This window comes from Rhamphochromis sp. 'chilingali' (assembly GCF_963969265.1).
Source record: "Rhamphochromis sp. 'chilingali' genome assembly, chromosome: 11".
Taxonomy (NCBI): Eukaryota; Metazoa; Chordata; class Actinopteri; order Cichliformes; family Cichlidae; genus Rhamphochromis; species Rhamphochromis sp. 'chilingali'.
The window spans coordinates 28,752,992-28,776,976 of NC_137938.1; the positions used below are offsets into that span (position 1 = coordinate 28,752,992).

At 38.4% G+C, this 23,985-nt stretch overlaps 1 protein-coding gene across 2 annotated transcripts in view; it reads right to left on the minus strand.

Moving 5' to 3' along the window:
- The window catches only part of LOC308405900 (mannosyl-oligosaccharide 1,2-alpha-mannosidase IA), a 195,749-nt gene that overhangs the window by 96,992 nt on the left and 74,772 nt on the right, over positions 1-23,985 (minus strand). For both annotated transcript variants that reach the window (XM_080896688.1, XM_080896689.1), the window contains exon 2: positions 17,913-18,009. In XM_080896688.1, the coding sequence (XP_080752814.1) occupies positions 17,913-18,009 (97 nt within the window). The remainder of the gene's footprint in view (positions 1-17,912; positions 18,010-23,985) is intronic.

The window sequence follows — 23,985 nt, forward strand, 5'->3', positions numbered from 1 at the left end:
TAATCCTGGAGGAGATCAGTCCCATCAGCGTACAAATCAGAGTTAAATAGTGATCACTGATTGGCAGTAATTCTTTAATCTATGGGGACAAGTAATAGCAAAATATCCATGCCAGGACAGTTACATTCAATTTAATTTATACAGCATCAAATCACAACAACAGTCACCTCAAGATGCTTCAGCTACCAGGTTAACTGCAGCTGTAATTCAGGCTTCTCCTTTAATTTGTCACCCATCTGTATTTGTCCAAAAGATATACATATAGTGAAAGCTGATTTTAAAAAAACAAACATTTAGAGTTGTTGTTTTTCTTGACTAGTCTAGAGCACTCAGTGACTATTGGCAGCATAACGGGCAGCAAAATAAAAAGTTTACATTCAGTCAAAGTGGGAGATTATTTGGGGAGAAAAGTTTTCAATTATAGAAAACTATTTCAGGTTTCTGACAAATCTATAGAGAACCAGTTTAGAAGCTGCTGGTGAAAGATACTACAGCTTGCTCACCTGCAATTTCACACTCAATTACTAAGGGAATGCAAACTTTCTAACAATATTTCCTGGAGGAATGTGAGTTGAAACACTTGTCCACAATACTCAATATCAATTTCTCTTTCACTGCTTTACCAATTCCTGAGTTCATTTCGGTTTTACCGTGTTTTGTTCCCAGGATGCCAGAGACTGTTAGGTCTATTCAACCCCAACCACCAAGCCACCGACAACAACCATGAAATGTCTCCCACACTGTCAGGCTGATTCTGAAAGTTTTTCCAATCTTTGCTGCAGGAATGAATGATTTTTTACAATTGCAGTTATGCATTGTGGCACAAGCTTCCTCCTTCCCTTCACTCAACACAGACAGAGTCCCACCTGCCAGCGATTGGATGGATAACTGTCAATAAAATGGGAGGAAAGTGTCTTCTGTGCAGGCAGGATGAAATATGTGCATATGTGCATGAGCTTTAGACACTACAAGCTGCAGCAGCTGAGGCACTGATTTGCTCGCAGCTAGACCTAATGTCAAAGTAAGTCTTTTCATGCAAAGACCCAAAACAGCAACACTAGATAGGGCTGCTCGATTATGGCAAAAATGATAATCATGATTATTTTCACTGAAATTGAGATCTCGATTATTTGACGATATTTATTTAACCCTTTAAGACCTAGTATAGAACCAAGTCCGCCAGAGCTTATATTATTTTTTTTACATGTTGTAGTGCCATTTATGGGAGCATTTCAAGTTGCTATACAACTGTTATAGCCCATATTTTAATAATATGTATGCATTAAGTCCATAGTAAGTACATTAATTGCAAAAAAGTGCAATAAACTACAAAAAAAATTTGAAAATCGTTTTTGTTTGTTTTTTTACATATATTTCTACTTGGAGAAATTTAAGAGGTTTATCCCTCAAAACTTTAAATACAAAAAAGTTGCAAAAAATAGTTTACAACAACAGGAAATTTATTTTGAGTGTCTTCATAGTTTTATTTTGGAGATATACCAATTTTTATATACTGCAGGAAAAACAAAAAAAAAACCAATCCTATGATGCAAATTTGCAAAGAAAACAGCATGTGCATCAAAATAAACTATTTCCAGCAGTGCAATTCGAGTTCTAAGCATCCCAGAAACTATTCAGAAAAGTCAAACATGACCAGTATAGGCTTTTAAGGCCTACAAGTAAAAAACTACATTTCCGCGAAAATGACGTCACTTCCGGTTTCAGGCAGGAAATGGCGGACATGCGATAGTTCGCGCTGACGTCGGTTTCACTGTGGGAAGTGTTACGAACAGCTGATCGGGTCGGCAAAGCGTGTTTCTGGAATATTATGTTTTTGTTCCTGCAAGCGCTTTTTATGCAATTTTTGCAAAGCTTTATGTGGAAGGAAACCGTGACCGAGGACAAGCTGATGGCATAAGATGTAAGTACAACTCCTCCGGTTTCATATGCAAAACAAATTATTGCGCTAGCTTACACGGTTCAGGTTCTACAGGGATTTAAAAATAGTTACACAAAACGGAGCGTGCTGCTCTGACCGGCTTTAAAGGGTTAACAATGACTTTAAAAAATAATATAAAATAGTGTGCAACACCACTGAAGTTTTTTTTTTTGCCTCTCTTTTCAACCAACGGCAGTCACTCTCCTCTCCAAATAACTTCTGCTTAGCTTTCTGAGCTTCCCTCGGGTCCTCTTAATCAGCGGTCTCCAACCTTTTTTGCGCCACAGACCGGTTTATGCCCGACAGTATTTTCACGGACCGGCCTTTAAGGTGTCGCGGATAAATGAGGGAGGGGCTAATAATCGGCTCAGTCATTTTTAATGATCGTTGAAAGCCCAGATCGTAATCGTGATTAAAATGCGATTAATTGAGCAGCCCTAACACTAGATAAACACAGAAACAGTATATCCTTAAACTTAAACATAACTGTGTTTCCACAGAAAACAAAAGGCAATATTTGAGGAGTTCCTGGAGAGTGATAAGACAACCTGAAGGAAAAACTAAATGCTCCTTTGTACCAAGAAGAAAAGAAAAAAAAAAAGGACTGTCACTGAGAACCTGAAAATCTGATGATTTAAAAGAGACAATGGTTGACACTATGGTCGGAGAACACACAAGCTGCGATGAAGAAATGCTTAAAAGAGGTGCTGTATATTAATAGACTCCAAAATAAGTGAATGAACTAAAATCTGCTCCCTAATACGCTTAAAAGCTTGGCATGAAAGACTTGTGATTAAAACTGCCAAACACTGATTACTACCCAGCAGCAACATGTCTCAAGTTGCAGACATGTCATCAGTGACTCCGGATCTACGTCATCAAAGAGTGAGATTACATAAAGACAGAGTTGTTGTTTTTTTTGTTTTTTTAAAGGATCCTGATGGTAAACACCGAGAAATAACAACAAAGGTTTTAGCGTTTTATCTGGATCCACGAAATTTTACCCTCACTGTATTCATGCAACTGAATTGTTACAGTAGCACAGAGTACAATCCATTATAATCCCCCTGCTTCGTCATACATTTTGCAAACACTTTTTCATCATCTTGGCTATAATCCCTCTGCAAAGGCTTGATGATGTGCTCATGCCCATTGAGGGGGACTCATTCTAATCAGAGTTGGGAAAAGCAGAAATTTAGTGGCGATGATAATAAAAGATGGCTTCCCTTTCATCTTGATAGCTTGAGTTCTGCTTTATAATGCTGTAGAGCAGCTTTCTTTGTCAAGGCAATTCCCCCAAAACAAACATACTGTGAATTTAATGGCACAGAAAAGTCCCACAGCAGATTATCAGAAATGACACAATTAAAGGTCATGATGTTGTATTTTTAATGTGTTGTTCTTCTGCACTTTTTGGTTTTAATTTCTTCTTGCTTTGTGTTTTGTGATAGCCAGCTATCCTTACGTACCCCCTGATGACATCAACACACCCATGCTTTTATAACCCTGTCACTTTCCCTTGGACTGAGGGAGGCACTGAGCCCACGTTGGGCGTGCTGTGATCTCTGTGCAGTTGCCACCGTTTCACTGCCAAGTGATGCGAAGCGAGCCAGGATCGTCATTACATGCAGTGGGACGAAACCTGCTCTGACAGCAGGCTTGCCCCAAAAGTGCATTATCAGAAGCTTGCTGTCTAGTATCTTATGAGCCTGCACCTTAAATGCTCCAGCATTAACCTGCAGTTGGGGGCAAAATATTTCCATCATCCTTCTGATCTCATGGTTTCACTGGATTCATGGAGCGAACAGCTCTTATAACCTTACAATCTTCACTAGTGTTCGAAGACATTTTTTTCCAGCAGTAAAACAAATGTAACAATCATCCACAACTAAATCATCCACAACTTTGGCATTCTGGTTCATTGACCAGTTTCTCCATGTTTCCCACAGTGTGGTTCAAGCCATAAAAGTTGACCCTCAAGTTGTTAGTTTTATGTTAATAAAGCATTTCATTAAATCTTGTGAAAATGGAAAAACTTTCCAAGTATAATAATTCATCTACAGATGGTAAAGGTACTGGCGTGCCATGAAAGTGACACCGCATCTCCTGCTGTTGGCTCTCAGCAAACTGAAAATGGTGAAAAATGTCCACTCCGAGAAGCAGTTTATCACAGTTTATTCAAAATTCTTCAAAAACAGAAAACTATGCTTTACAGCTGTAGCATCACTAAGCTGTGCAATTCCTTAGATGTAACAAAGCGAATGCAATACAAAAAAGTTTCTGACTCAGTGTAAATATAAAACCTGTGGAGAAGAGCCTTTAGGAAAAATGAAATTCAATTCATATTATTTAAGACTATGACTGAAACACTATGCAGACTTAAACACAACTCTTTCTGACTACTGTATACAGCACAGTGGATTTTCAACAGCAAACATTTGCACCACTAAGTAAAAAGCAGTATTTAAATATTGCTCCTCAACGTAACACAGCCTGAACTAGACCAATATCATTGGCTGAGACTGCTCACATAAAAAGAAACTGCAAATAGCTAGAACTGCAATAAGAGAGAAAATATTGTTTTATTTTATTACATCTTAATTCACACATTTGTCCTACAAATACTTACATTGACAAATGTTTAAAATAAACTACAACTTTAACAATACCCCAAAAATCCATATAGATTGGGCTGTACGAATATCTCAGTGACAGTATGTAAAGTAAAGTAATTCCCAAAGCCCTACTGCTGCTGCTACTGCTCTATATCCTCCAATTATCATGATATACGATGTGGCCAGCCAGCAGTTCCACTTTAGGCCCTATTGGTCCCAGAACAAATAGGCAATATTGAATGGAGGGTTGGGATGTGCTCTCAGGATGGGGTGAGGGACCAGATCCTGATTTGTCACCTAGTGCTGGTCGCTATGGAGACAGATGATTTCAACCCCATCGTGATGGAGCCCGTGGGATATAGAAATTGATGGGGAAGAAAAGGAAAGTGGGTGGATGGTTGCACCCCTTCTTTCTATGTGTAACTTGCATGTGACAGGTGGTGATGGGCACCATTTGCGTAGCCCTTCATTTAACCTTAATGGAAAAGGAAGCTGCCACTCCCTCCTTTGCTCTCTCTAACCTTTACAGTGCCCCCCTTTAAAACCAGGTGCAAGGTCTACAGAGAGGTAATTGCTAAGGAGGGGAAAAAACCTGTCTGCTTAATATGTAGGCTGAGGAAACAGCAGGCAGTTGTCAAGCGAAGTGCTTCCTGAATAAAGCTGACTGCTTTTAATAAATGTTCCATAAATGACAAAACAGGAGGAGCTTTCAAGTGACACAGGTGCAAAGGTGCTCGATCAGTAACAGTAAAATCCAAGTATTAGTATGCATGTATGTCAGTACATACAAGTCCCTTTTAAGCAGCACTGTCTTTGGAAAAGTGATGCCACAGCGGATATGTTTAGCTCCAGTTTGTTTGCTGTAGGTTATGATGATGTAAGACAGTGAAAGACAGTGAAAATTGGTGAAAATCCAACATCACTTTGGGGGGATCCGGCATGACTGAGAACCGCCAGGTGCGTTATAAAAAAATGTATTTCACCTTTCAATAGCACCTCCAACCAGACCAACTAAATAATAAATATCCAGCACTTCATTATTTGGGCCATCGATCCAGAGTAAATCTGGTTTTCAGGTTTCTATCATGTAAGAGTACCTGGTAATGCTTTACATCATCTAAAAAGCCCTCAGGGTTTCCTAATAAACGCTACTGGTTTCAAATTGTCCTTAGGCGTGCCATAAGAGAAAAGGTGAATGGTTCAGCCTTTTTTGCTAGAAGCAGCTCATTTTGCATGCCAGGAGAACTGTGAGCAAAAACCGATGACCTTATGCTCTTTAATTGCACCTCTTGGGATGAGAATGGAAAGGTAAAGAGGTAATGGGACAAAATGAAAAAAAAAATGCAGGATTAAATAATCATAAGATGAAGGCAGAAAAATGGAAAACTATTTCTCCATGCGTAAAAAGGGGTCTTTATGCTTTCATTTGTTGTAGAGAAGCAGAGAACTGGAAAGCAATTGTGAATAGCAGCATGTGGCCAATCCCCTTAACAGCCATAGGACATCTATTGTTGATGAAAAATCTCTGGAGTGAGGGAGGGGCAGCTGTGACACCTAATGTAATGTTCTCTCTTTTTCAGCACAATCACAAGCCTTGTCCCTAGCATCTGTTAGACTACGGTTTTGGCTTGGCATTTAATGTGCCTTAGCTAGTGACCCAAATATGCAGGCATGGGGGTAATGACGTCGTTCACAGAGGGATGAACATCTCTTTAATCTACCACTTAGCCTGTTGGATTGGTTGGCTCCTCACTTTGAAGCAAATGGAGAAAGTGATAGTAGTACATGAGACATCTAATAATAATGGTAAATTACACTTGTCAAACTTAGCAAAAGAGGGAATCTAAAGAGGATATAGTGGATGTGACATATGAAATGGTTTAAATGGTCATAGTTTGGTAGTGTATATAACTAAACTCTTGATAGATAGGCTAGCTAAAAGTGGGCATCACACCTTTTTTTTTTAGCTAGCTTGTACGCTAATATAAGCCCACAGCAGTTAGGCACTTAGCTAAATGCTAATAAACAAAAATGGAATCTATTAGCACCTTAATAGTATTTATATTTCTCAATATTTATTTTTTTCTTGTTTCTGTAAATTAGTGAATTTTAGGTGTGCTTGTAGTCACTGGGTCTGCACATGCTAGGCTAATTGAGCACTAAGCTAACTAACACAGATAATGCTTATCCAAATTTTGAGGGGAAAAAAGTGAATAAAACCATTTCCAGAGTTTTCGACCCACTTATTTATCTGTGATAATAAAATTCCCAGCTTTTCTACCATTTACGGCTTGAGTTAATCAATCAACATCAGTTAGAAAATGACATAAAACGACCAAACAACCGGTGATATATAAGCAGAATTTAAAAGCAATCTTGGTCAATGTTTCAACTAAGAAAGGGTCTTAAGCTGCACGAGAGGAGTGTAAAGGATTTTTGTACCAATCTAAAAGCATCATACCCTATTATGGATGAAAATACTGGGCCACCAATACTTTATACCTAAAAGAACTGCTTGGCCATGGAAACCCTTGCCATGAAGCTCCCCGCACCCAGTTTTTGTACTGATGTTAAAGCCAGACACGTTTTTGGAACTCCAGTTATTGAGTTAGCACAGTGTTGCTGACTTTTATGCAATACATATATTAGCATTCATTGACTTGACTATGTAAGTTTTTGTGGTCTGCCACTTCATGGATGATTTTCTTGTGTTCCCTAAAATAATACAATTTGAGCTAATACCACTTACAGTTGATGGAATGTTGACTTGTTACAACTACATATTAATACACTCCAATTCATTAAAAACACCTGAACTGAAAGGTTAAGAGTTATGGTCCAATACTTTTGTCCCTGTCATTCACCCAAAACTGTACTTTATAATAAGCTAGCATCTGGTTGCCATATACTTGTTGTAGCCCAAAAGGGAACAGAATATAAGTCTAAGGTTTCAAAACACTAGACAAGTAGGCAGAGTTGACATGGGCTTTCTGGCTTTTCCCCAGAATGGTAACAAAGGAAAAGAAGAAAATGCATTTTGGAGTCTTTCCAGGAAGAAGAGATCCTCTCAGCAATCAAGTCATCCTAAATTAGCTTTCTTTTCAGATCAAAGAAAACAGCCTTTATTGTAGGGCTCTGGTGATAAAAGATTAATACCATAAACAAGCTGTCCACTCGGATTTGCTTCTAGCTGTGTGGCTGTGAATAAGCACATGAGAAAATCTCAAACATCTTATGGTGATTCACCCAGAATGCCAAAACCTTTGTGTTTACTCAAAAGAAAAGAAAAGAAAAAAAAGCTAATCTAGGTACATTATCTCAATAGTATCATAACGATTGCAGACAGACTTTTTAAGAAAGGGTGAAGTATTTTATTTGGCTTTCTTTAGCTTTGTCTGGTAAGCTGGGAGTAGTCGTTTTAGGATCAGTATTTTCCTTTGCAAATCCTTAAGTGTGTACTTATATGCCATATATACCTTTTCTGTATATCATACATTACTTCTTCAGAATGATGCTCTGTGTTTAACAATGCCTTCTGAATTCAAGGCTGAGACGACCATTCAGTCTTGCACTGAGATAAGCTGGAAATAGAGCAATCACTGCTGATTGTTTTAGCTAATGCCCTCCACCATACAAGTAGGGCACGAGAGCTCTGGGAATCAAATATTGAAAATAATTCATTGCACTGAGAGCTTTAGCCTGCAAGTCTTGCAGTTAACAAGTGTCCCAAAATGACTTTGCATCACTTTCCCACACTCTCTTAAATCAGTTCTAGATCTAAGTTTCAGATCTAAATAAGGGAGTTAAGGCTTTCCTGATAGCCTGAAGTATGAAAAATCTCATATCATAATGTCTTGCTTTGCCCCGAGCTATCACACTGTTTCTCTAAACAAAAATTTTCCACTCTCTATGATGCCTCCTTGCTCACCATGTCAATATGAACTGATCAATAAAAGTAAAAGCTCACCTCAGCTGATCTCACAGAGGCATGAAACCAGAAGATGAATTAAACAAAGGACATAAATGACCACTTTAAAACCGAAACCAAAGCAATTAAGAGGTACAGTAGTTCTGTCAAATCATCCTCCAGATTTACACTTACTGTTGTTAAAAACTATTCTTTTAGATTCTTAGGGCCAAAAAGAGACAAGGCTCAAAAGTGGTCTTTTGATCATTAAAAATGATCTTTATTTTACATATCCAGATATGAAGACCTTTCTCATAACACACAACCCAAGGTCTGAAGCACAAACGGAAGCCTAGTTATTTATATACTTGCTCTCACGTCATGCCACACTTTAAGTTTCGATCAAACAGCCTAGTTGGTTTCACTTTCACTTCATTCTAGCTGCAAAAGCGCTTCTGCAAAAGCATGCAGTTTCCCGACTGCACTTTTTGGCACAGAGTGTACTCAGAGTTAGGCCTTTCTTACATTAAAACAATATAATCAGCAAATACGCATTCAAAATATATAATTCAAAACTCAACACTGTGTTCAACTTTCATTCTTCAAGCTGCTATAACTATATAAATGTTGAACATTTAGCTAAAGAGCAGACATTTCATTTGGCCAAAAAACAAAGGAAGAGTGGAGGTACTGGACTTGAAGAGGTCAAATATGAAAGAAAAAAAAGAAACATCTCCAAATCAATTATAATAAATGTGTTCTGCAACTGCTGGATGTGTAAATTAAACCAGTATACCAAATAACCTTCAAGGTGATCATATGTAAATGTTGTCTTCCATTAGAAAGCTATTGTAAATTTTTAGACTAGCAATATAAAACCCACTGTGGTGGATATTTTGTAGTGAAAACTCAAGCTCCTTTCAGGAGCATCTATTTCCAGTGATTAGACAAAACCATTTCAGATTTCATGCCGGTAAGCACCCCATGCTTTAAGATTTATTATTGCTGAAAGTAAACAGCGGCAGCAGGCGAGACATCTTGCATATCATCCAATTGACCTTCAATGCTTTATGTCAGCCACGGTGAAAGCTGCTGATAATATCAGCACCAAAACTTGAAGCCGACTGGTAAAAGTTATTAACATGTAAATATAACAAGTGCTGAACTACACAAACTCCATCTGGGTCACAGTCATCTCCACCTTTAAGCTGAAATTTATCAATGAAATGCATTAAATGGAAAACAAAGCCCTTCAACTTAACCACCTCCCCATTGCATCTGCTTCAAAAGAGTTTCAACTTTTCCAACAAAGTGCACGCTTTTGCATGCCATTAATACATAAATCCAAGCTTCAATTAGCACTACAATTTTACTTTCTAAATTAAAAACACTGAACATGCTTTACATTATGCAGTATTCTCCTCAGGCACTGAGAATAGGGTGACAGATATTCCTCTGTGCTACTGCGTGAATCTCATTTTACAAAAACAAATGATTTCTTAAGCTGGAGACAAAACAAATGTTGCTGTCATATGCACTAAAGTAAAAGGTGACCTTGATTTTCACCTCTTCACAATGCTCGAGGAGATTTAATATTAACCTGACATGAAACCGGATAGGGACAAGACAGCGCTACCAACTGCTTTATACCCAATTAGTAAATTACATCTGTGATGATTTTCTTGTCCAGTTTTATTATGTCACACAAATTTTCAACATATTATAATAAATGCTTGTTAATCAAAGTTTAACCTCCGTGAATGCGTATATGCTAACTTTATTATAAATGACTACACGTTGGCTGAGTGGGAACTCCCACACAATCTCACATCAAGGCACGATTGTTCAAAGTACGTTAAAAAAAATTAGCTTTCTAATTGCCCAAGGCAAAAGAAATTTTAATAAGCTCTGAAGAAATAAAGTAATTTAAATGACAAAAGTAAAAGGAGGAAAGGAAGTATCAGAACTTTGTTTCAGAGAAAAGAATTAAGAGAGACACTTTCAGCCTTGAGGGCCATGACAAAGGGAAGAGGGATTATAGCAAAAATAAAAAGGAACGTAGGGTTGAAAGAAAGAATTAAAGGAAGATTATAGTAAAAGTGAAAGTGTGACAGAAGGTTTGGAGTAAAATGTCTCTCTGCCTCTCTGTGGTTTGGGCCGGGCTGTAGGTCGAGCAGCAGGGATGTTCTGGTTACTTTCAGCATATTGACAAACCTCAGACGCCGTTGCTAACCGTACTGTAGATCCAATCTCGTAGCATTTCTGTTTGCTCTGGGGATTAAATTAAAGAACACAGCATCCAATTTCATACCTGGCTTCTTGCACCACCCCTCACAATGTGACATTTACTCACTAGCATGATGCCCTTTCTCCCTTCCTCTCCCTTTGACAACCTCCCACTCTCTATTCATAGATAATGCACTGTGCAACACACGAGGATAGCTGAAAGCAGGAAAACGATGACAGTTTTCAACAGACTGAAAAAACATTTTCTTACAGTATTAACCATATTCTGTTGAACAAAGTCTTTCGCTTCCCTTCATACTTGGAGACTTGACTATTCCTCAGCGGTGCTGCCAGAGATAAATAGCTTTTTCTACACTACCTTTGTTGTTCGGATATCAGTCGGATCGGCATTAAGGTTCTTAATGGATAGCTGTGCTGTATGGATAAAGACAGCAATTACTTGGAGAAGCTGTGCGTTGTACTCTTCAATATTTTAAACATATTATAGAAACATCAAAACATTTAAAAACTGACTTCCAAATTAATAATTTGCCATGTAATTAATAAATAAATCATTGTAAAATATTGCACTGATTTATGATATCGTTCATGAATGCAAAAGCTATACATATATACATATACACATATACATATACACATATATATATATATACATATACACATATATATATATATACATATATATATACATATATACATATACATATATATATACATATATATACATATATATATATATATATATATATATATATATATACATATATATATATATATATATATATACATATATATACATATATATATATATATATATATATATATATATATATATATATATATATATATATATATATATATATATATATATATATATATACATATATATATACACATATACATATACATATATATACATATATATATATAAAAAATGTAATTTTATATGGAAACAACATATTAGGTGACTGCTATACTTGTCAATATCAGTGTGTAACCATGGCTTAATTCAATACAATTAAACAAAAACAGTACGATCCATCATCAACCGATTCTTCAGTTCAAATCTAATTTTTTCCTAAATTAATTAAATGTTGATGTGTCACAGTGTGCCAAATCCCAGTGAAAATTAGCAAACCCCTTTTGCATCTTCCTGCATATTTCACAGCTTTTCACCTCCATGTGTGGACTTATTTGGTCCACAGGGCTGAATCACTTTGCATATGTCTCACAGGAATCCTTCAGCACTGAGCACCACACTGCTTCTAACTTGTAAATGGTGCTGACTTATAGATCGTATTTACATCACTGCAATAGAAGCATGAACAATAAACATGTCGCACAAGATTGCTTGATATACAACGAGTAAGCGAAGGGATTTTAATTACACGCACCATGTATTCACGCTCAGCATGCAAAAAGTTTGACCTTGTTCAATGAAAGCATGCTTGAAATAATTCATTTCACTTATTTATTCAATAGCCATTGTTATTCAGTGTTTGGGGTCTATGTTAGCAGTGTATTTACTATAGCTAAAAGACACATGAACTGCACAGCTAATATGCATAGTTGAGTGTTTGTTTAATTATTGCATCATGTTGTTTGCATGTTGCAAATTCTCGCCGTATCAGGCCCCACTGCCAGATTCCAGTATATTTGTTTTCTTATACAACTGATGGTTTCATGGCGTGAATACAACATAAAGCAGGATGAAAACAATCTCAATATCTTCTCTCAGGTTATACAGTCTAGCAAACTGTCACCTCGCTGTCAACCTTCTGTATAGCAGCAATCTCCTTTACATGGAATGCCTTTTTTCTGACTGCCTACATCACAAAGTAAATGAAAAGAATGCAAAACACAGCTGTGACACACAGCTATTCTTATGTTAGGTTGTCCTGGCCAAGAGATCCAGCATTAACCTAGCACAGCGCCTGGAGAAAAAAGAAAATGAAAAAAGCATGCAAACGCCACAAAACTTAGCCATAACTGCATTGAATCCAACTAGCGCCATGCTTGTGCTATCATCACAATCTGACACCAAGCTATAATTTATAAGCTGCGTCTCAGCTAGCTAGAAGTGCCATTAACCTTTAGCGTCAGGTATAAATCCAGCTCCCGGGGATGAATCCGTATAAAATACAAGCTGTTTGTGCTGAATGTGTAAATGTGATGAAGTGATTGTTTGTGAATATGCTACCAATAACAATTTAATAAGCTGATATCAAGGCTCACTGCTTTGAGTCTGTTTGGAGTCCCATATCTCCCAGCAGTCAGACATTGCTTAATGCAGCTTTAACACGAACAAATCATTGCAAGTTTATCATCATCTCTATCATCTCTCAAGTTTTAATATTGACAACGGTACAGTCCATTAACTTTCAGTGTCCTTGGCTGATATTCCTTCCTAATGATCCCTTACTTCACAAGTAGAGTAAGTGGATGAAGCCTTGATAACTCATCTTGAAACACGACTTGTAGTAAAAACTAACAGATCTCTGCTCCCTGCAGCATATTAATCAACAAAATCGACTAACAAAATAGGCTTTCTGCAGCAAAATATCAGCCTAATTACATTGAGAAAAGTCAATCAACTAAATTTATTACATTAAAACAGTAGAGAGTGGGGGAAAACAGTTTGGATTTATTATATTTGGAGCGCTTGTTATCTAATTTGTTCTTCTGTTTTTCACTGAATGATGCTGGCAGTTCATTGTGCTTGTGAAAATACTGGATAACACACAGTATCAACACAAAAAAGCACAGATGGAAAAAAAGATTGATTTATAATCAGTTCATCAGATAACACAGACATAACGCTGCACTCCTCTTTCTCATCGAACTCACCCTCATGAACACCCTTACAATGTAACTGCAGCCCAGCCCATGCAGCAGTATATTAATGACTAACCTCGTATTGTGGATGGATTTTCTCAGTTGTTCTCCTGACTGAAGTTTGGTCCTTTTACAGCATCCAGCCATGCGATTGCATTTGTCCCTAACCATCGGGAACCATGACGTTAACTTTTATCGAGTGGAAAAAAGTAAGAGTTCATCTATGGGCTCAAAATGTGGTCATAAATATTTTGTAATTGTAAATCAGTTTTGTATGTGTAAAAAAGATTTGTATGTGTAAAGAGAATTTGTGGGTGCGTAAAAAATATTTGTGTGTGGACTTAGCCAAAAGAAACCCTGCAAGTTACAAGTACAAATTTTGACCCTATTTTTTCTTCCTTTCATCTGATTGGTCAATGTCATGTCAATCACAAATGTAACAATCCAATCAGAGAACACATGGGTTTGGCTGTCGGAGGGGCGCTTTTTTGAACTGCAGGTCTTTGAGGGTAATACAGTTTGAAGCTGGAGGATCTCTATATAAATATCCGATAGCAGCTAGGTCCCCTAACTTTCAGCAGCTGTTGAAAGGATAAAGTTGTGGTATGTCAGTGGTTAGAAATACTATTATTACTTTAGGATTAGTTTAACACAAAGTCAGGGCTGACCCGGGACCATTGCTGTAAGTCACAGTGCGCAGCATAAAAGTCCTTTCACATCGGACATGTGCTGCTAATGCTAACTAAAAGCTAAGGATCCAGAATTTGTTGCGCTGGTTGCTGAGCTCTGTTGGTTTTTGCAGCAGCTCTACCTGTACTAGATGCACCTGCTCCTTGTCTTTTCTATCTCTGACTTTGTCCTCTACAAGAGTTTGGTTTTTTTTGCTAGTTCTTCAAATGTTCAATAAAAACATGTATGCTAATTCATAACGAAGAAAGCTTTGTAACGAAGACTGTCATTTCCAAAACACTGCCCGCCCCCCCGCGGTCCGCAGCGCTGTTGAAAAGGCTGTGGAAGTCCCTGTATTAAACATGTAGACCTGTTACACAAAAATCACCAAACTCGGACGACCAGAGACTGTTTTCCTTCATGGTGATGAAGGAAAACGCTTGGTTGGCATGTAAAAGGGCATTTATTCCCTTCAAAGACCTGCAGTTCAAAAAAAGCGCCCCTCCGACAGCCAAACCCATCTGTTCTCTGATTTTTGCACATACAAATCCTGATTTACAAGTACAAAACTGATTTACAAGTACAAAATATTTATGACCACATTTTGAGCCCATATTCATCCTCCAGCTTCACTGTGTTTATGTTATGCTAACATAGTTGTGTAGCTAGCGATCACGTAGCACATCATTATATACCAGCTAGCCCAGCTTCACTAACCCTACAAACTGCTGTTTAGTTTTCCGTCTTCATTTATGTTGGAAGTGATAGCAGAGCTGTACGTTTTAATTTTTGCTGTGGTGGTTAAGCTGCTGGATTTTTGGCTTCACGACCCTTGTTCATGGTTCGTGCACGTCGAAACAGAGCTGTACGTTAGATTTTTTTCAGAAATCCCTCAGTCAGAACATGGTATATTATTTAATCTTAAATTTTTGGGGGGAGACTTCCCGCGTACCCCTAGAGGGAGCCCACGTACCACCAGTGGTAAGCCTACCACAGTTTGAGAATGACTGAACTGGCATATGAACAGATTTTAAAACCTTATTCTTTTATAACTAATAGGTCGAGAACAAAACTTTTCTCTGATGTCTTAGCTTTAACTACAAACATTAACCAAACCGGTTGAATAAACAAATGATGGCAAAATCTGTGTTTGAATTATTTTTGGTCATTTTCATCTAAGGGTGATCCTGGATTAGTTGCTTTAAAACGTGGCTCAAGGCCTTTGCTTTAAAGTGACTCCTCTTAACCACAACCTCTCTAATACTTGTGAATCCCTACAGAAGTGAAAGAGGAAGACCTCAGGTATGGAAGACAGTACCAGCCCAAGTCTTAATAAGAGCTGATCCACCTTTTATTAAGAGCTTTATTGTGGGATTTCCCTCAGGCACAGAAGTGCGAACTGACTGATATGCTCCACTGCAGAGGACTGCAGGACCCCTCTGGATTTGGCTCCAATTAGAGGCTGTTGGGAGACTGTGACACCCCTGGCAGGTTGCGAGGTTTCCTGTGCTGAGTGAAAGCTCAAGAAAACATAGTGTCAAAAGCTCACTGAGGTGCAAATAAGTGCGATGTGTTGTCGTTCTTATGACAGCTGGATTTTTTAAAAATTCATTACTTATGATTTGTTTTCAGAAGGTGTGCAGGTATAATATATTTTTATATCTGTAGAAATCCAGTTGCTTTTGTCTCATTTGAAATTCGAGTTAAACTACTGCTACCTGCAGCTTCTCAAAAGCAGCCCCATCAAAGCACAAGCAAAAGAAGAAGAGCATTATAAAGACCTCTAAACAAACGAACTGTCTTTTACAAACAGAATTTACAAATACAGATTATTGAGTGAAAAAGCTATAAGCTATAAGAATTGTTGCCCATTACATGGCTTCAATTATTATTCAGTATTGAAAGAGCTGATCAGAAGCCAACGAAGCAAAACGGTGCAAAACAACCTCTATTTCTAAGCTCGACACAAAAGATAAATATTTTATTTTAATTTTTAATTTAAAATTAAACAATGTGCCTACCGTCTGAAAGTAGGCTACAATATGAGACTAACCACCGCATGTCTAAGGCACTATTGCTTTTCTCTGAATCAGTTAATAGACAGTTACGTCAAATGTCTAATTATGGAAATATTATGGAGATATGTTACACAACATAGCCCACGTCAAAAGCAAAGGATTAATAGCACTTCACTTATTTCTGTGCTTTGAGTTGGATGTCAGTTCTGGTTTAAGCAGAGCTTAAACTACTTTGTTTGGTTTTCCTCATTTAACTAGATTATCCATGTGTGCTGCCTTATTATCAAAATCCAAAATTACGAAGGACCTTGTGACTTTATGTTTCTCTTCTTGGCTTATTTAACGTCTGTCATATTTAACGTCATGAGGTGCTGGACGACATCCTGAGTACATTTGAGGGCTTGTGAATATTGATGCACTAATACAGCGGTTCCCAACCCCCACTGAGTCGTTTGGTACCGGGCCGCAATGTTCGAGTGGGAAATTTATGGTTTTCTGGGGTTTTATCTGTGTTTATCACTATTTTTTAATCTTTTCCTGTGTGTCATGAATAAATCTTCTTTTTTTGGTACTGGTTTTATTTGTTGTATTTATCCGTGACACCTTAAAGGCCGGTCTATGAAAATATTGTCCGTGGTGCAAAAAAAAATGTTGGGGACCGCTGCAATAATATATAGAGATGCAACAATTGACAGGCGAGGAACCGGAATCGGCTGATTTCCGGCTTTCTCTGCCCTAATCAGTAACCAGCTGATCAGCCTCGTGCATGTGCAACGCATACACAGCAGTAGGCCACGTGCTAACATTTAGTTAGCATGGAAAGTCTTTGTTGTGACTGAAGACACAAAGTTTGCCAAAACATTTATAACAAAAACTTAAACCAACTTCACCAATGTGAGCATGTTTTAATATTAGTTGTTAAAGTGAGAGAAAATTTATGTAACTTGGTTTAGGGGGAAGTTATATAGTTTAAATATTTTTTTATTTTTTTTTAATTGCCAAGATGACATGTTGTATTGAAGAAAATTTGATTTTTGTTTGTGTGCGCGGTCAGTTAGTTGTTAGAAAGACATTCAGAACTGGAAAAAAAAATGGTATCAGTAAGCAACGGGACAAAAACCATCTCCAAATATACTGTGGGAACATCATGATGGGCCGGTATTGGCTTGTTATCAGGATGTCAGTGTTGTTTATCTGTTGGGTCATATTAATTTTGCTGTGGGAAAAAAAAAAGTGTTTTCATGAAGTGTTTTTTTCTCCCCAGCACAGCACAAAAACATGGAATTAAAAAGCCAAAAATCAACTTTCAGTCAAATTGTTATTTTAGGCAGACTACTTGCTCTGAAATTCTAAATCAGTGCTAGCCTGTGAGAGTTTAAGATTGGTGTAGTTGTCCATCCGTTCCAAACTGAGAAACAGTCGGCCCTGGTCTGTTTCTAATAAAGACATTTGCAACCTTCTTATCCTTCTTTTGTCCACCCAAACACAAAACTATAGATTTTAAATTAGTTTCTGTGGCTGGTGCTTCTACTGATCACAAAATTGCCTCCCTCCCTAGTTTTAGTCTGTCTTTCACATGAAAGTCTTCCAAGAGAAAGGTCAGTGGGTCTTAAAAATAAATAAATAAATACCAAAAAACCAGGTGACCTTTCAGGCCTTCTGAGTCTCCAGCAAATACTCACCAAACATGTTGCCAATATGCCCGTTTCTCGTCAAAGGCCGCAGCTCATTCTTGCCCCAAGCATAGCGCTTGTAGTTATCCCAGGCAAACTTCATCATCTGCAAAATAAACAGAGGGCAAACAAACGGGTCAGTCGGCTGACAGCAAAGCATCGCAGCTCCAAACCCAGTCATAATTAAATTGGTATAGCTCCAGGCAAACAGAATGATAGATATTGATCAGGTCTGAATTAAGGACACAGATGCAATTATAAACACATAAACCACACTGCTAAACAATACGGTTGACATTTTCACAGCAGCTACTGTTATAAATGACAGACTGACTGGTGTCTGCAGACAAAAGTAAACCTCTTTGAGCAGCACATATTGCTGTTCAGATAGCTGTGATCTGCAAAGAAAATTCCCAATGCAATAATATAGAACAAAAAGGAGCAAGACAAAAAAGTAGAGGATTACAAGAAATGATTAAAGCGTTCTCATCCACCAGCAGCACACTAATCAACTATATTCATAGCTCTTTGTTGTAAATGTCATGTAATGACTATAGCTTTCCAGAAGTGACCAACCTCCAAGAAAACAACTTTAAACTTCTTCAAACTGCTAAAAGTCAGAAGATTACATCAAATGTTGATTTAAATATCAGTTTGAATAATATTTAAGGGGGCACAGTTGCAATACATCCGTGTGCAAGCTGAGAACTCGGCCATAGAAATTTGGCAGCGTAATCTTAACATTGTCCGTATTTGCTTGAGAAAGAATTTGTAAATGCGATGAAATGAAAAATAAAAAGAAATCAGAACTGAGTCAGTAAAAATTCTCTTTTAGCCTACTTTCTTCTGAAACCTATTAATAATGAAACAAGAGTAAGAATCAAATGTGAATCACAGCATCAATTTTTACATCCTTGACTTTTTACCGAGATCAACAAAGCGATTACAAGTATCCTGAGGGGAATATGAATATATGTAGAAAATGTAACGTAAATATAGCAAAACTTCATGAGAAATAAACAAATATTGACTTAATGGTTACAATAAGAAAAGAAAAATCAGGGTTCAATGAGTCGTTTTCTGGGGTCGATGAACATCTGCACAAAATGGGATTCCATCCATTGTCCCCACATCTACACCGTAGCTGATTCAACTATTGAGATCTAGGATACTGGTTTGGTTAAAATGTGGAACTAAATCATCATGATTTAGTTCTTGTAAACTGAATTGTTGCCACCATCTGACTCGAGTGGGTAAATCTTGCAACAATGTTGCCGCTTTGTTGCAAGATTTACCCACTTTTCACAGCCTTTTATTTTATGTCTTTCTCTCCTGCAAGAACTCCACTCTCTCCCACTGAACTGTTCAGTGAGCTAAAGCACCCAGACCGAGCCTGCTGCCAAAGCTTCCAGTGTTTGCTGTTGATTACCAATAGATCTCCAGCTCCCACACAATGACATTGAGCTCTTCGCTAGAGACATTCTAGCAAAGGCTCTGCAACTCTGAATGCACTCGTATGAATGGGAATCCTACATTTTAGCTCCACAATATAAATGCATCTCCAACCACTGTACTGCTAATAAACATGGATCATTTGTAGTTACAAAGGACCTCTCGATTAAGCAACGTTTCCCTTCAGTTCAGCGGCCATCATAATTGGGCATCAAAGCACCCCAAATAAAAATGTAATGTTTTTTTTTTTATACCATCGTAAAAGAAACGCCACGATGCATGGACGGGTGCTCAGTGCAGAATGCTTGAAAATAAACTAAAAAGTAATTACAGCTCAAACTGCACAAAGTGCTTTCAGTAGTGACAGGTTCATTAAATTCATCTTCTTGTTGCACACAATACAGCAAACACAACCCAAAGCGGTCAGTATGTGCACAGATGTGGGCAGATGAGTCAGGATTTCCAAAATCCCCACCAGATGATGTCATCTCTATTATCAGTATAGTATGCTGTAAGACTTCTCTCTGAAGGTGGTTTCATATGAAGCTTTGGGAAATAAATATGAATCTGATTATTGCTGACAGGGCCTCCAGCTGAAAATCCTCTCACCCTAAAAGCTTATTATAGATACCACAAAGCATACAGAGCTCCGGCTATCCTTCACACTGGAAACAACCGCACTGCTCAAATTAGTCTTAAATTCAGGGTGGTAAGATTTGGTATCAAATGAATTATGAGCTCTATAACTATTCTGGAGCTGCGGTGCCGGTATAATTTGTTGCTTGGCATTTTAATTGCACCACATATTGAATGACTATGCAGTGAAAACCTTTCGTAGATCAGTAAAGGGTCATCACTGTTGTTTCTCCTTACTTCAGACCTGGCATTAAATCTGACAAAGCAGCATTTTTTAAACAGCGCCTTTTCCCATTTACACAAATGAATACCGACAATGAAAGCAGCAGCTCAGAATGTGGAAAAACAAGCACCCAATATGATTAAGGGAAATAGAAGCAATGAATCTTACGCTGGAAATATGTTCACGAAGGTAATCATTTTCTCCAGTAAATGTTTAAAGAACAAAAATAGCCAGAGCCAGCCTCGCTGCGTCTCGACAGAACGCTCTGCCTCACAGAATGAAAACCAGGAAATGTCTCAAGTTTTATTTGAAACTTACTCCATCTTTTATAATGTCAGCCTGTCTCACTCCTCTGGTGGATTTAAAAGCCAAAGCACAAAAGAAATAGGAAAAAGTGCACAAAATGCAGGATTTGGTAAATGTTAAAACTCCTCGTCCTTCTCCGTTTCTTTTTGAAGGATGTTACAGACGATATGCCACAGCATTAAAAAATTTTTTTAAATGGCATGATGGAAGTTGGAGTTTATAATCATCAAATAAATGTTAAGAAAAGCAAAAGAAGTAAAATGGCAGCATTAATCAGCAACAGATTGACTTCAGAGTATGCTAAAATAGAGGATTTCATTCTTAAACGGTACTATTTAATAGGTAGATGAAAATCAAATGCACTGGTGAATACAAAAACATCAGTGTTAAAATCCTTTCCACTTCAAGTAATTTCAAGTTATGTGTGCATGTAACTGCAGCCAGTACTTGCTATTGAAGCTCACATCTGTGTTGCTGTATTGCTTTGCAGGGGTCACAGCGTGGGAAGATCGAGGTCACACAGCTATACGACTGTTGGTGTACAGACACACGACACATCGACACACCATCGTGACGCAATCTGCACCGGTCAATATTTGCTGCAGCAGCAGCCCAGCATGCTACCCCCCAAAGCTGCTTATTCAAGAGGGCAAATGGATGAATGATCCATTTCCACGGGCACACAGAGAAGACACAGACGTGATCTGACAGCGCTCCGACTGTTCTTTGGTTGAACTAATTGGCTTGTTGTTGGGAGAGGCGATCCACGAGCGGGCCAGTGATTAAAACAAACCAGGACCGTAGGTCAAAAGCTGGTCACATGGTGATACAGTGGGGCAAAAAAGTATTTAGTCAGCCACCGATTGTGCAAGTTCCCCCACTTAAAATGATGACAGAGGTCAGTAATTTGCACCAGAGGTACACTTCAACTGTGAGAGACAGAATGTGAAAAAAAAAATCCATGAATTCACATGGTAGGATTTGTAAAGAATTTATTCGTAAATTAGGGTGGAAAATAAGTATTTGGTCAATAACAAAAATACAACTCAATACTTTGTAACATAACCTTTGTTGGCAATAACAGAGGTCAAACGTTTACTATAGGTCTTTACCAGGTTTGCACACACAGTAGCTGGTATTTTGGCCCATTCCTCCATGCAGATCTTCTCGAGAGCAGTGATGTTTTGGGGCTGTCGCCGAGCAACACGGACTTTCAACTCCCGCCACAGATTTTCTATGGGGTTGAGGTCTGGAGACTGGCTAGGCCACTCCAGGACTTTCAAATGCTTCTTACGGAGCCACTCCTTTGTTGCCCGGGCAGTGTGTTTTGGATCATTGTCATGTTGGAAGACCCAGCCTCGTTTCATCTTCAAAGTTCTCACTGATGGAAGGAGGTTTTGGCTCAAAATCTCACGATACATGGCCCCATTCATTCTGTCCTTAACACGGATCAGTCGTCCTGTCCCCTTGGCAGAAAAACAGCCCCATAGCATGATGTTTCCACCCCCATGCTTCACAGTAGGTATGGTGTTCTTGGGATGCAACTCAGTATTCTTCTTCCTCCAAACACGACGAGTTGAGTTTATACCAAAAAGTTCTACTTTGGTTTCATCTGACCACATGACATTCTCCCAATCCTCTGCTGTATCATCCATGTGCTCTCTGGCAAACTTCAGACGGGCCTGGACATGCACTGGCTTCAGCAGCGGAACAGGTCTGGCACTGTGGGATTTGATTCCCTGCCGTTGTAGTGTGTTACTGATGGTGACCTTTGTTACTTTGGTCCCAGCTCTCTGCAGGTCATTCACCAGGTCCCCCCATGTGGTTCTGGGATCTTTGCTCACCGTTCTCATGATCATTTTGACCCCACGGGATGAGATCTTGTGTGGAGCCCCAGATCGAGGGAGATTATCAGTGGTCGTGTATGTCTTCCATTTTCTGATGATTGCTCCCACAGTTGATTTTTTCACACCAAGCTGCTTGCCTATTGTAGATTCACTCTTCCCAGTCTGGTACAGGTCTACAATACTTTTCCTGGTGTCCTTCGAAAGCTCTTTGGTCTTGGCCATGGTGGAGTTTGGAGTCTGACTGTTTGAGGCTGTGGACAGGTGTCTTTTATACAGATGATGAGTTCAAACAGGTGCCATTCATACAGGTAACGAGTGGGGGACAGAAAAGCTTCTTACAGAAGATGTTACAGGTCTGTGAGAGCCAGAGATTTTCCATGTTTGAGGTGACCAAATACTTATTTTCCACCCTAATTTACGAATAAATTCTTTACAAATCCTACCATGTGGATTCATGGATTTTTTTTTCACATTCTGTCTCTCACAGTTGAAGTGTACCTCTGGTGCAAATTACTGACCTCTGTCATCATTTTAAGTGGGGGAACTTGCACAATCGGTGGCTGACTAAATACTTTTTTGCCCCACTGTATATTGCTGATCACATGGCCGAGATGGGTATATGTGATCCAGATCATATCCAAGTATTCATTTCCCTTCCTGCTACATTTTTTAAAAATGCAATACTGTTTTTTTTGGCTAAAAAGAAATTAAATCTAGTTAATGTCAGCCCAGAGGATTAGAACCACCTAGACTATAAAAACATAGTGGATATCCAGATGTGGTTTTATAGAGTTGCTCATCAATCTCCCTTACACTACAGGAGTGTACAGTTAAGTCAGTAAAATCCTCGACTGCAGGGACCCCAAACTGATCAGCATCAATCAGAGCAATAGCAAGGATATCTAAAGCCACAAAAATGGGGAATGGAATGAAACAGGATCTTAAACATTTGCTGTGGCAAGATTAAAAGAAGTGAGTCATTTTAGGGATAAATCCATAAAAAGCTTGACATGAATTTTAGTGAAAAATTACATTTTTAAGGTTGCAAAATACAAAAGACAAAACATTTGTCATCTCGAGGTGTATATCAGACTCTGTTAGTGGTGTAATCCGTATAAACTGAACAGTTATGCATCAGCTTCACACAAAAGATGAATGGCTAGAACAATTTTGCTGAATGTGTAGATGTGCTTTTTGTACACTCAAAGGATGATACGCTTTGGGGTTCCTGCATCTGTTCAATCCACATCTGCTGCTTATATTAATGTACAAACAGAATGTATCAGAAGGTGCATAATCGCACACTGCCGGTGACTAAGAGGGGGCTGATATGCAAATCTGTGAGTCATGTGTGAGAAGTCATGAAAGAACAAGTGGAAAAGGGACTTCAATGGGTTGTTGTTAGCAAGAGGTTGAGGATCTAAAGCCGACAGCTGGTTGGTCACTTTTTGTGAGTTCAAACCATTTTGTTATATTTGGACATGCAATAAACACGGACTGGAGCGTGTTCGAACATCAGGACCTTGAAGAGCACACAACATCAGTGCTCTCCTATATTAACTTCTGTGTCAACAGTGTCACTGTGGACAAACGTCTCCGGGTGTATTCCAACCAGAAA